Source organism: Tetrao urogallus (assembly GCF_951394365.1).
Source record: "Tetrao urogallus genome assembly, chromosome: 2".
Classification (NCBI taxonomy): domain Eukaryota; kingdom Metazoa; phylum Chordata; class Aves; order Galliformes; family Phasianidae; genus Tetrao; species Tetrao urogallus.
In genome coordinates, this window is record NC_136814.1 from 3,707,818 (window position 1) to 3,721,637 (window position 13,820).

The window sequence follows — 13,820 nt, forward strand, 5'->3', positions numbered from 1 at the left end:
AAGAATAACATGCGGAAGGAAAGGGTTCACTTAATCAGGAGAACCCCTCTGTCAACCAAGGCTTGTAAGACAGGAAGCTGATGAGAACCCATCTCCAGAAGAGAGAAGGTACTAAAATAAGAAATAGCAAAAAAATAAAAAAATCCTAGCTGTAGAAACAACTCATGTAAAAAGAGTTCCTTCCTACAAGGCAGGGAACTCAGCCACTCAGGGAGAAAAAAGAGAAACAGCTCCTTACTGCTGACTCTAAGATACAAAAAGCCTATATTCTCAGACACTGTCTGGGAATTGTTAGCAATTAAAGTAGATAAAATCCAACCAGCAAAAAAAAAGAACTGGAAAAAAAAGAAAAATCAATACCCAATTCTATCTCAGGGGCTTGTCTCATGGAAGTTAGGTTTTCTTTCATTTAAAAGGCTTGATAGAGAATACAGAGTTCTATCGGTGCTGCTCTTTGCTTGCCAAAGATCCAGATGTTACAAAAAACAAGCAAAAAAGTAAAAGCAGACAAGGTGAGGCACTTCTGAAGGAATGTAAACCACTGGGTTTGATGCACTGAGAAGCAACCACTTCAAATACCCCTGCAATGGGCATGCCACCAAGACCCAAACACGACTACATTATATTCGGAATTCAGAAGTGAAAAGAATGTAAAACAAAAGTTCCATTTTTTCTTGAGTTGAATTCTGCTGCAAATTCAAAACTACAAAACAGATTAAGCTGAGTTTTCTTACTGCATTCTGTACACCAATGTGTTAACACCCAAAATTTACTTACCTGACTGCAGAATTTTGTGTAAGATCACGTAGCATTGGAACGGGAGACTCTACTGTCCTGGTAAGAGAAAAGGCTCTGTTAAAATGTCACAAAAACTTCTCAGCATCTGCTTCACTTTCTCCGTGACTGCCAGTTAAGTCTATGTCAAATAAATGACTTCAAGATTAGCTTGTCTTTTCTCTACATCAAGTTGCTGTATAAGCAGTGGAATTACTGAACTCTTATTTCTTAATGACCTTATTTTTGCAGCTGATCATTCATGCTTTCTCACTAAGGTCCAAGAGTGGATTTGCATATTTTCCACTGTCCGAGTGTTTAAGAGTTAAAACTGTTCTGCACCTCAGAAACCTTTCCACATCAGTTTGATTATTACAAGCCAGCAGGTCCTGAGAGGGCAGGAGAAGAGCAGAGCATACACACAGATGCCACATGGACACAAACTGACTTCTCAGGGAAAAAAGCCTCTGAAGAAATCAGTATTTTTAGCAGCTGTTTTACAGAGCACTGGAAGAGCTTCCTTCCTAACTGAGATTTAATAGGCTGGGATGCAGCTGCTTCTTAACCCCTTCCTTCTTCCCTCCAGAGAACTTATATCCTCATGTTGAGTAGACAAACAACATGATAGAGAACATTAACCTTTTCAATCAGAAGCTGGATCCCTTAGCTCACATTACCACGCACAACCATCACGCAAATCAAACCGTATACATGCTTTGCTAAAAAAGATCTGCATGAAATTCAGTGAGCTACACACACTTTGAAGTGGTGATATAAATGCTTATCTTCACAGATTTCCTAGCAAACAGTACCTCTCCAGGTAAAACAAACAAGAAACCCCACACATTTCTCAAGCCCTAGATAGGGAAGGCAATAAGAGAGTTTTCTTGTCCCTACATTACTATTCTCTCCAAGAACAGCTCTGACTTGCTCATATTCTCCACAAGCCATGAGAAGAATAAAGAAGTGTATATTAGTGAGTGTGATCGAGGACACATTATCTGTCCAACAAAATCACAGTATTTCTGCATTTAATAGAAATGAGTTACAGAACACCTGCTTATACCTCTAAGCAAAGTTAGATTAATGAATGCATATCCAACAAAGCACAGATGACACTGATGATTTCCCAAAATAAATGCATTATCCAGAAAGAGGAAAAAAATAAGCTTATTTTCTGTGTGCAGTTGGTTAATGTATATTCCTGAATTTAGTACTACAACCTAAACAGAAAACAGCAAAGTACATGCCTATTTGGATTTTTCTTTAACACGATGAAAATTAGCAGGTAGGAAACAGGATGGTTTGTTTTTTTTTTTTTGACCAGCATGCCCTACTACTGGAAGTCACATCAGACTTTTAATCAGAATTTGTACAAAAGCACAAGACCAAAGCAACATGATGATACTGAAGAAGGCTACTGCTTTCACTATTGCTTTTAATATATAGCTCTGGTTTACCTATAATAAGCTAGTAAAACGAGTGTTCTTGCCTTTGAGTAGTATAGTGATCATAATATACACCTACTCTGAATCCTAGCAGAAAGCACACTTGGCTTTGACCTAGATACACTGTCTTATCAGGAATTTTAGGTTTGTCACTGTTATTTTGTTGTTTTTCAGTTTAAATGCAGGTGTAACTGAAGAAAGTACCCTCTACCACCAAACAACTGAAGCTGAGAGCTATACTCACTTATCTGGAAGAACAGCATTTTCATTCAGTGTAAGCTTTCCCTGGATTCCGTAACACAACTCTGGGGGCATATCCACTGGCTGTGGAAAAAACAACATTTCAGATGAAGCACATGGTAAGAACTCCACCTCCATCATCTGTACAGTCCCGTAAGAACAAATATAACCCACCTCTGTATTTTTGGACTTGTACTGTTCCACAATGAAGTCACAAAGCGGATGGTGTTTTCCAACAAAAAGAACATCCCCACCAAGGCTATTTCTTCTGTCTAGGAAAAAATAATGAAGACAGGTAACAGTTCAGAAGAAGGAAGTAAAGAACACGGCATACCAGCACACCATTCCATTGCTATCTCTGCCAGTGCTCCTCCAGAGGAAAGCTTCACTGTGATTTATGAGACAGCTCTGAAAGTTCTTAGTATCTCTGCCCAGAACAGGATGCCCCCGATCATAAAGAACAGCAGCACACAGTAAAAGAATGGAAAATCCTGTGCTTAATAGGAAGAATCTTGAGTTCAGAATGAAGTGATGGCAAGGAGATAGGTTGAAAAGGAATCTCCCACGATTTCTTTACCGACAAGAACTGGCTAACCAGGTTTAATTTTTGCACAATGCTGAAAGTAAGGCACAATTTTGCTTACACAGATTGAACACGAAGCTTCACATGCTGTAACTGGATGCAGTCAGACTGCTAACCAGCTCTAATTTTTAAATACAAGTTTACTCACTGATTCCAATACATTCATCTACCAATTACTTTGACAACATACACTGATAAAAGATTCTGACACGACTAAGTCACCATCTAATTTTCAGGTTAGATCTTATGCAAGTCTACTCCATTGAAATAAAAGCAAAAAATGGAAGTTATGAAAACAAATCCATCAAAGATCATTGTAATTACCAACACATAATTCAGCTCCTGCTCATTTAGTGCTTAAAGCTATATGAAACCGTAGTAAAAGCAAGTTCTGATGAATACACCACAGTCACAACAAAAGAGTGTAAGTCTTACTTTCTTCAGGAGTGAGGTCAGGATAGACTTCTTCCAAGGCAGCCCTAAGGCGTCGCTCATCAACAAACGGCAATAATGCAACACCTATGAAAATCAAATCATCCCGTTTCAACAAGTGGGGAAAAACAGTCACTGCTTTGAGGCAACCTAGGAGAAAACCATCTGGAAAGTAATCTACCCAGAAAAACAACACAAAAAGCAAAAATAAAACCGTCCTCTTCAAACTCAGAACATTACACAAGCATTTTACTTGCGGCACTTTTACTGCAAATTATCTTTGCCACGTGCTGCTCAGACGAACAAACGTTGGATGTTGTTCTCCATACCAAATCAAGCTAAATTACAGTAAATTAACAAGAGTATTCCTGCTCAGAGAAGAAAGGAAAAAAGTAGCGTGAGGGTTTGGGAAAATGTGACTGTCACAGGTTTTAGCTTTTGCTATGCTTGAGACCATCCAGGCTGTATGATACCATGTGCAGGAACATTCTGCCAACTACTGATGCTTTAAACCAAAGTTCTCAAAACTATCACTGACTGGAAAAAGCTTGAAAGAGACAGCCCAAACATTTCAACTTTCTAAGACGCTGTAGCAAAGAACAGAGAAAAGATGAGCCTGAACTGATGCGTTGGTTTCAGCAGCAACTGATGCAGCTATGGTTTCAGGAATGATAAACGAGTGCTTGTGAATGGCCATCCTTGAAAAGATACTAGCATGGAAAGTCTGAGTAGTAAGCAATAGTAAGCTCTGCCTTACTGTTCCATCAGTATGATTAAAAAAAAATAAGTAAATCAGTCTGCTACCCTGCAGGCTGCCAAGGAAAGGAGGAAAAGCAGTATGGGATGAAAGAGAATGTTTATGTCTGAGCACTCCTCTATCCTCCTCCCTTCCTACAGTCTGGGGAGAGACACTTGGAAGCAGCATCCACTGCCCGTATCTGCTTCATTTAGGAATCAGATGAGGTCATTAAGACAGTCATTATTTATCTCATTTGCGAAAGATACTCTCCCAACAGAATTCAATTCTACTTTATTCAATTTATTAGGAGATAACAACGGAAGAAATCACTGTGTTCAGACATGTGGTGATAAAGATTATATAATTCATTAGGGACTATTTATATTAGCTATTAGTTTCACTCCCAAGTCACATGCAGGCTCCTCTCAGGACCAAAAATCCTCACTAAGCAGTACATCTCACAACACTTCTCTGAGCCCACTCTTAATCATGTTTGATAAAACTGGAGAACAGAAATCCCTGGTGTGCTTCAGTGTTTTTCTTCAATTATGAACTCTAAAAAGCACTAAGAAGTTTACCATGGAAATTCTTTAAAAGATTTACTTCTGTCACCTCTATTATGGGTTTTAATCTAGAATTATTATTCTAGTTTTTCATTTAATTTCCCCTACCGCAAACAGTAGAGTTTTATCTGACCATGACAACAGCTTGCTTCTACTGATGAGTTTCCCACTGGTGATATTCATAGCTTCCTGTTTGCATCTGCACCAGTTCTACCAGCAGGCAGATCTCAGATGCATCTGCCATTAAATCAAGTTCTAAATATGTCAGTATGAAGACTGACAGTGTCTCAGAATATTACTTAGCTGGGAGCAGAGCTGCACAGTCTGCAGCTGCCTACCACAAGAAAGAAAGCTGCACTGTTCTTGCTCTGCAAGCACAAGGGGCTTCCACAATGACCGAGCCCTGCTGGATCACATTCAAATTTCAACTGGAAGTACTTGTGAAAGAAAACTGATGAGCCTACCAGGAACATGAACTATTCTCACCTTCACAACACAGTGGTAGAATGACAGTGAAATACGAATGGAGCATTCATAACCCAAGAAATTACAGAAAGGACCAACGGTGAACCTTCAGGAGCTTAGTTACCTCCATAATAAGATGATCTTCAGATGTTGTATCAACAACACAAGGTACACTAGACACTTCTACCTAGGTATTTCTAACTTGGGAGCTATTTCTTGTTTTATAACTGCCTCTCAAATATGAAAATTCTGGATGGTAATACAGAATGAAGAATTTATAATGCAATTAAATATTAGATGAATGAAAAGTAATGTTACAGACTGCTAAAAGCACAAGGAAGCTACTTAAAACACTACTGCTTTAAACTGTACATTTGATAACCAGACAAAAGGACTAAAGACAGTTGCCAGAACTACAGCAGGGGGTAAAAAAAAGACCTTCAACTCACAGAGCAAAAACATGCTAAGCAACATATCTCATAACACTCAGGTCTGTTCTCTTTGATTTTGGTTCACTATCTGCAGTTAAGTCACTGGTGTGTCTAGCTGACTATTTCAAAGCACGGATGAGATGATTTAGAGAAGGAACCACAGCATCACAGACGTTGGCAGAAACCTCTGGGGACATTCTTGTCCAAACCCCTCCTCAAGCACAGTCACAGGTTGCCCAAAACTGTCCAATTGGATTTGAAGCATCTCTGAGGACAGAGAATCTACAGCATCTCTAGGTTAGCACGTTCCAGTGTTAGACCACCCGCAAAGGAAAAAAAAAAAAAGTGTTTTAATGTGCTCAGATGGAATTTCCTGAGTTTCAATTTGTGCCCACATCATTATTTATACATCTAATAGAGCTGTTACACTGCTGGCTGAATAACAGATAGAAAAGTTTGGCAGCTTGTTAGAACTTGTATTCTCTAAAGAAAGAGACTCTAATAAATACTGTATCCATTTCCTCATTCTTTGTACACATTCAAGTATTTCTATATTCCTATATTCCATTTTTCTCTTAGTAATAACGAGCCATGAGTGAACAGAATAAAATCCATTAGTTAAACACAAGGACAACAAGAGGCAATAACACAGCATGGCTAATAAAAATAGAAAAATGATTAATCTAGCTCAGAACAAATTAACAAACCTAGAGTGACTGCTGAAGTTACTGCTAACCACTGCCAATCCTGTATCAGTTTCTGAATCATCATTTGTTACTCACAGAAATTCCTTCTCAAAAATACAGCTGCTGCAAAATACTTCTCCCCCACACCAGGTAACACAAGTTCCCCTGTTACTTGGTGTGTCCTTATCTCACTGGCATCATTTCTCATTTTCTTCCTGCTTATACAGGCCAACATATCGTAGTTCAAAAGAAGAAAGCTCAAGCTTCACCTTGCCAAGCGTACTTCTTCCCATTCAGATCAATAGCAAAGTCTTCAGGGTAGAAGTCAATTATGCTCGATTCCTGTATTTGAGAAAAATTTAAAGACATCATTAAAACCAGTTATGGAATTGACTGAGAATGCCATGTAGTTATGTGTTAGCTCACACTCAGTACACATGCAAAGAACTCTGACTAAGAGAAACACCTGTTACTAAATACCATTTAAATAAGAAGTTTGGTAGGGCATTCCCATTACCTACAACATCAGAACAAGAAATTAAATAGGATAGGAGAACTCCTGACAACTCGTCTCTGCTCCCCAGATGAGTTTCACAGAGTTTCTAACAGAAAGTGAATGTTTTACTAAAGCATTAAAAAGTCACAAAATGATTCTTCCTTGTAGAAAACTCTGATTCCAAAAATTCACTTGTAAGGATCTTTAAATGGTCTCTACAGTCCACCAAAAACGTTCCCTTCTGTTCTCCATTATTTTTTCTGCCTGAAGTCAAAAGCAGCAAGCCACGATCACACAAAACTGCAGAACCTCACACAGAGGAATAAGCCAAGAATCCTTACCGGATCTGTCATGAGCTTCCTCCAGGTTGGAGGCAGAAAATTTCCACTTGCAGCTGGAAATACTCCCATCAGTTGTTCAAGAGGCTTGAACTGTCAAAAGTAAACCAGCAGATGTAGGACATGTCTAGCGAGCTGTTAAGTCATAAAGAAATAAGTATGCCCTACCGGTTTCGAGCCCTTTTCAAAATCTGAGGGCATGTCTGCAATACCCTCAAAGTCAGAAGCAAACGGAGCGTAGTGAAAAGGGTAATACCAGTTCCAGGAGGCACAGCCCTAGGACACCAAAACAAGAGAATTACAAGTCAGGCAAATCAGAAGTATAAAACAATACAGTAAAATAGAAATCAAACAGCCCAGTAAGTCAAGTAGTTATAACTTAGCCCAGCATCAACCGGGAGAAAGAGAAGTCCCCACAATTAGAAAAGAAAGAGCTCTTGCCTCTAAAGGTACTCTGGACTTCAGGGTGGGACTTAATTTTTCATAGCCAGATTAGAGCGAGTGAGTTCAGTGGATAGTGAATGGAGACCTCGGGCATTTCCTTGGCAGCACAGAACAGCAGATAGGCTTCTCTGCCAGAGTACTCCTGCTATGTGCTAGGTCTGAGTCACTAAGGGAGACAGCCAAAGAGACAGACCTAGCACCGTCACAATACAAGAGACCTTACAGCACAATCTTAACCTTTACTTCAGGACACTGCAACATACCTCATGCTCGTTTCCTCCCCCTTGAGAGAGAACGCAAACATACGCACAAAAACCAATAAACCCAAACACAAAAATGTCTTGCCAAGAGCAGGAGGTCACAGTCTATCCACACAGTTAACCATGCCCTGGGGCTAAGCAGAGCAGCTTACAGTAACTAGACATATTTTAAACCCGAGTAAAGTTTCTGGCACATCTCAGAGCACGGAAATGTGCGTTGGCAACACAGAACTAATTTACAAGTTCTCCATAATGGTATAACTGCACAAGTCAAAGCCACGACAGAGGTCTCAAGAGGAGTAGCAGTAGTATTTCTCTGGCAGCATACAGTTTGCAGCTCTGTTTTTCCAAGCTAAATCCCACTGTCAGCTTGAGAATACAAGGGAGCAGGCAATGCTGATGTGATGCACTTCACATCATGTGAGTATCTGAACAGTATTTGTTGCAGGCTGAAAAGCTATTGCTTTAATTAGTTACTTTTGTACTGTGTAAAAGAGCACGTCAGGTAACATTTTGTTTTTCCTTCTTACTATCCCACCTTGAGCACTAGAAAATACAAAGTGCATTCACTTGAAAGTGGCAAAACAACACTCAAAAAGAAGAAAAGAAAGTCAACTCAAACATCGGTACACAATGCGCTTTAAAGGAAACGTGTCTCCAGAAGGTCTGAGTCAAGTTTTCACCTCCTCAGCTATTTTTCTTAGCAGTACCACTTGAAACAAAAGCCTACTGTTTTGACTTCCAATGCTGAATAAGTAAATGTCAACGAGGCTTCTCCAGTGATATTTTTGGTATAAAGCTACACAGACTTTAATTATCGGATGCAATTCTTCAGACAGTTTCAGTATATGTCAGGATCCAGGTGGACTGGGGTTCTTTCTTGCCCCCCAAACAGATGTTCCTATTAGTGCAACATGCTCTCCATCATTAGCTTTTTATAGAAAAGCACGTAGGAGTCTTGCTGATGTTTTATGGACAACGAGCAGTGGCTGATTGCTGGAAGGAATTTGTATTGTGGTCAATAGTTAAAAAAAAAAAAAAAAGCAAACTTATCTTGAAATTCTTACAGACCAACAGTCAACTAATGCAATCTGGCAGGTGTATGGGCAGAAAGTTATCTGACTGCTGTGCTGATACAGCAGACTCGCCACATACAGCAACTTACAGTATCTTAACTACACAATTACAGCTCTGTTATTCAAGTACAGATGACAGCAGCACATGCAAGCATTTCACTGCTGCACTACTTTAAGTCTGCAATATCATTTTTGATCAGGTCTAGAGAGAAATCTGCCCTCTTTTCGAGTTCTCTGGACACAAAGCAAACCAGCAAAGAAAACCCTACCCATCTGTGTTTGTTCACAAAGTTTGTCTTTGAAACTTTACTGAACCAGAAATACTTTCTATGCAGGTAATTTTCCTAGAGATCTTATTTGCACTCCTCAATTTTCTTGAGAGCACCGTGGTCCTGCCTGAAGCCTCAAGTTATCAACCTCAACGATTTATTTTCTTTGCAACTGTAATCACTATTACTGCTGTACGTTCCAGTCACCTCGGTCTACAAACTCCAGAGGACAAGGAGCTGTCTCATATACACATCTCATTAACTAAGCTGGTTTTATATGCTAAACCAGGCAACGCTGCAGAAGGACTTGCCCATATGGCTTTAAGTTTGGGTATAAATCAGTCTGTCAGTTCCTATAATTTAAAGGCACGGATATCTCAGCAGTGCAAGTGCAGCTGAGGTTTGAATGGTTACAAAACCCCATGCCTTTTGCACAAGGCTGCAGCACGCTCACCAAAGAGCAATGAACGTACATCCCACACTCAATTGAATACAACAGCCTTAATGCTACAATCTTCAAAAGAATCCAAATATTTCAGACCCCTTACAAGTCTTCTCTCAAGAACATCTAATCTCAGCCTCTTTTGTAAGCTAGGCTGCTTTTTGCAGGGGTTTTGTACCACTGCAATAGTGAAGGCTGCACTGAGGTTTTCCAGCATACGTCTATAGCTGATCTGAAGACTTACTTACAAAGCTGAGAGAGACGTTGGCACATAGTGAGCTCTAGGAACACATCTTGCCACAATTAATAGGAGCACAGTAAGCTTCCAGCAGACCTTAACCGTGTGCAGGACTGTGGGAATTACCAAGGTGGAATTTCCAGCGTGGCCATTAACTCCAGGTGATGTTTTTCCTCTGCAGGAGGTAGGATATGCACAGCTAAGTTCAACTCTCCTGCAGATCAGCTGCAACAGACTTGCCAGCCTTAAGCTGCAAGTCTTCATCCACCATAACTCTAATAAGTTAATATAATAGAATGGAAGACGCTTTTATTTTTGTCATTCTCAAGGAGTAAGAAAAAAAGCACATTAGAATAAGCATGCAAGGTATTTGCCCTGCTGGTGTTTCAAGTCAGACAGGTGTGAGCCTCCTACAAAGAGTGCGTGGGCAAAACCTTGGAGCTACAAAACCATACTGAGACAGATAAACTTCATTTGCCCAAGCAGATTCTATTCCCAGCTCATGCACAAAATATAACTTACTTTACCTTCAGAGCACGAAACTAGTTATTAACCAGCAGTGCAACAAAGGCCAATCTGACATCTCAATTATCAAAAGATTTAAATCAGATACAGATTACTTCAATCACAGTGCACTTCATGGAACATCATTACAATCTGTAGAGCAGACCAACAACTCTGCTCCTTGCTAGCATTTCACATGCTTTGTGCTTTATTTGCTCATTGCCATTTACCATTTCACCAGCCACTGCAATGCTATCTACTGCAAAGGGGAAACACACACTGGTTCTTAATAAAGTAACAAGCACTGCCACTGTATGTGAGGGATGGACTTCATTCAAATCTGAAGTGTCAAACAGAATGGCTACTTACATCTTCAGAAAAGCAATGCTTTTCAAACATAAGGAATGCAAGTTATTATTTCCTGAAAAGAGGCAAGGTGCAGACAAAAGAAAACTGAAGTTTCAGGGAAGAAAATAAATACCTGATAATAATATCTGAGAACCCAGCAAAGCCCTTCAACGTAGGACTGTACAACTTTACGACGGAATTTCTCATCAGATGCATCAACATCAAACTTGTTTTTATAGTAGCGTTGCTTCCAACCAGATTCCCACAACCTGCACAACAAACAGATGTCAATGCACGTTAACATTACATGCCTGTTTACATTTTTGCATTCAAATTCAAAGCAAGTAACTTGCTGCTTCAGTCCCACTTTTCTGTATTAGGAGGAGTTCCCCTCCTACTGAAAAACAACCCAACTGTTATTTTATTAATAATAATCAATTGGCTTCCTATTGCTGTTGAGACAAGCTGTGGTTTCCAGCAGAATAATCTGAAGCTCTGGAAGCCACCACTTGCTGATTCACAATAAATGAGCTCCCTTTAATATAGGGATTTCCAACCTTTTGTGCCAGGCCAGGATATCAAGTCAAAAACACAACCACAGATACTGTTTATCCTTACTTCGTGTAGCCCCCCCTTATGTCTGCCCAGGGATGGGGCAGGGAAAACAGCCACCTGCTCCATTTGACAGACGTGCATCTGAATCCCTCAGTTCCAATGCAATATTATTGTTATAAAGGTTGCAATCTGTTTAAATTCCATACAGAATCTAAAGCACGTAGGTAACCTGTGAGGTCAACTCAGCAAAACTCAAGCTCACACTGCAGCAGATGAAGCCTTTAAGATAGAGCAAAGGTTGCTTAAAACTGATATACAACACAAAAATTACCCAAAACCTTGCTTTGAACTAGTTGACTTATACATGGATATTATTTATACTTGAATTGAGCTCAACCACAATTCAAACTGCTGAGGAGATGGAAAAACAAGGGATGTTTTTGGGAGTGTAAGGATGCTAGCTGAGTGAGCAAGGCCTAGAGCTACCTGCACTGATGCCTGGACAGAATCAAGAGCACCTGCAATCTCAGCAGCTGATTCCAGAAGTTCCCCCCAGCTGGATACTTAGGCAAGTTTCAGAACCCTTTCAATAAGGCAGCAACCACCAAGAAGTTTGCTAGCAGACTAGAACTACTGAATCCAGCTTTGAAGTCATTCTAAATACAGAATGTATTTCCGTAAACAACTTTTGCATCCAGTTCATTTATGTGTTTTTACTAGTAAGCTGGAAATGATTCTGTTTTACATCGATTTCCACTCCCACCTAAATACCACTTAATACAAATGACATTTTAAAAAAAACAACCTAAAGTTGTTCATTTCCTAACACAATGAAAAGCATCAAAACATTTTCCACTCAAAAAAGGATCTGAATAAGTATTCCAAGCTACGGAAGAGCTTAAATAATTGCAGACAAATGCAGTGTTTTCACTTGCTTGATAGCACTACCTTTGTCCAAACTGCTGCTACTTGTAAACCACTGTGACTCCCTCAAGCTACTTGCTTTAGGAAAAGCACAAAAACCACTGCTAACCTCTGCTGAACTTCAAAGGCAAACCAGTAATAACACTTACTCTGACATCAGATTGATGTTTTCCTTAATTAATTTAAAAAAACCACAACATAAAAAACTCCTTCAGATCTGCATCACAATAGTTAAAATGAGAGCAAGTGCTCCCTCCTGGCAAATCGAATTGGCAAGATGTAACACGTCATAACAACACTACTGGACACTCACGATCAATACTTCACAGTGAAGTAATCCTCTTTGCTTTCCCATGTTCACACAAGTCCCCTGACTGCAGAAAACAGAAACTCATTGGCTGCATTGATCAGGAGAGCAACTTGAACAAAAATTATAAGGTCTTCACCCTTGAGTTAAAGGGTAATGGCTTGATTTAAACCTTTGATAAATTCAAACTCGCTGGTAATTCACTGTCACTTAATTCTTATCGAATTCCTACCCTTTAATCATCAGGGGAACAACACAAATGGCCAAAGACGGGCTTGCTACCAATCCAAGATGGAGGAAGACGTCATGACAGCCAAAATAAGTAATGCTGCACATGCCAATGTAACTGAATGCTATGGGTTAAACAGCTCAAAAATTCAACTGCAGAGCAGTGGCATTCAGCTCACATAATCAAAGCCGAACAGTGGATGTGTAGCCAATCTAGTGCGTGGTCTCACAGGGAGTAGTGGCTTGCAGGATGAAAACCTGCACGCATACTAATCTAGATACTTAGATTTAACAGCTATAGCTTACACATCTCACTGGAATTTACTGAATATTCTCACCCTCCACATTAATTACCGGTGGATAAAAAGATCATAGGAAAGCATCTGAAGGCACTGCTGCGCTAAGCTAGATGCAGTCTAATTAATGCCATTTATTTCAGCAATTTGCTAACAAAGTGCTACATAAAATGGCTTCACCTGATATTATCCTCTGGCTCAGGTTCACTGTCACTGTCTTCAGATTTTCGCTTAATTCCTCGAGCTGGGGATGGGGAGCCATCAGAATTGAGACTGGTATTTGGAGACGACATCGTCTAGGGTCATAATTGTTACAGATGAATAGAGAGGAAGATTTATTAGACATTTTAAATTCGAGTTCAAACTAGCAGTTATGTGATAAAGCAAAATCACACTCATTCTGATCCCCGAAAACAAGGCAAAAGTTACGCAGTCCTTAAACTATTAAGTCAGGCAGCAGAGGAAAAGAAGAACTCCAAGGGCGCTGATCCACGCAGCCAAAAATTTCACTGCGTTTGAGAATGAAAAAGATGCAATGAACAAGATAGTTTACAACGATAAGACATGCCATTTTGATGCATTCCAACTCTGGAATACAACTGTTGTCTTTAATCCTACAGCTTATTTTATGACTTCATTTTATACTGACAGTGAAAAATGAGTATGCAGAGCACCACACAAATGCTGCTTGTAATACCAAACCAGCAGAGATACTGTTTCCTCACTGCTGATCC

At 39.8% G+C, this 13,820-nt stretch overlaps 1 protein-coding gene across 2 annotated transcripts in view; it reads right to left on the bottom strand.

Annotated features, from left to right (window-relative positions):
- The window catches only part of XRN2 (5'-3' exoribonuclease 2), a gene marked incomplete at its 5' end in the record, with an annotated part of 44,416 nt that overhangs the window by 18,162 nt on the left and 12,434 nt on the right, over positions 1 to 13,820 (bottom strand). For both annotated transcript variants that reach the window (XM_079550798.1, XM_079550797.1), the window contains 9 exons: positions 778 to 834; positions 2,467 to 2,546; positions 2,637 to 2,734; positions 3,481 to 3,564; positions 6,631 to 6,703; positions 7,199 to 7,288; positions 7,364 to 7,471; positions 10,910 to 11,045; positions 13,267 to 13,382. In XM_079550798.1, the coding sequence (XP_079406924.1) occupies positions 778 to 834; positions 2,467 to 2,546; positions 2,637 to 2,734; positions 3,481 to 3,564; positions 6,631 to 6,703; positions 7,199 to 7,288; positions 7,364 to 7,471; positions 10,910 to 11,045; positions 13,267 to 13,382 (842 nt within the window). The remainder of the gene's footprint in view (positions 1 to 777; positions 835 to 2,466; positions 2,547 to 2,636; positions 2,735 to 3,480; positions 3,565 to 6,630; positions 6,704 to 7,198; positions 7,289 to 7,363; positions 7,472 to 10,909; positions 11,046 to 13,266; positions 13,383 to 13,820) is intronic.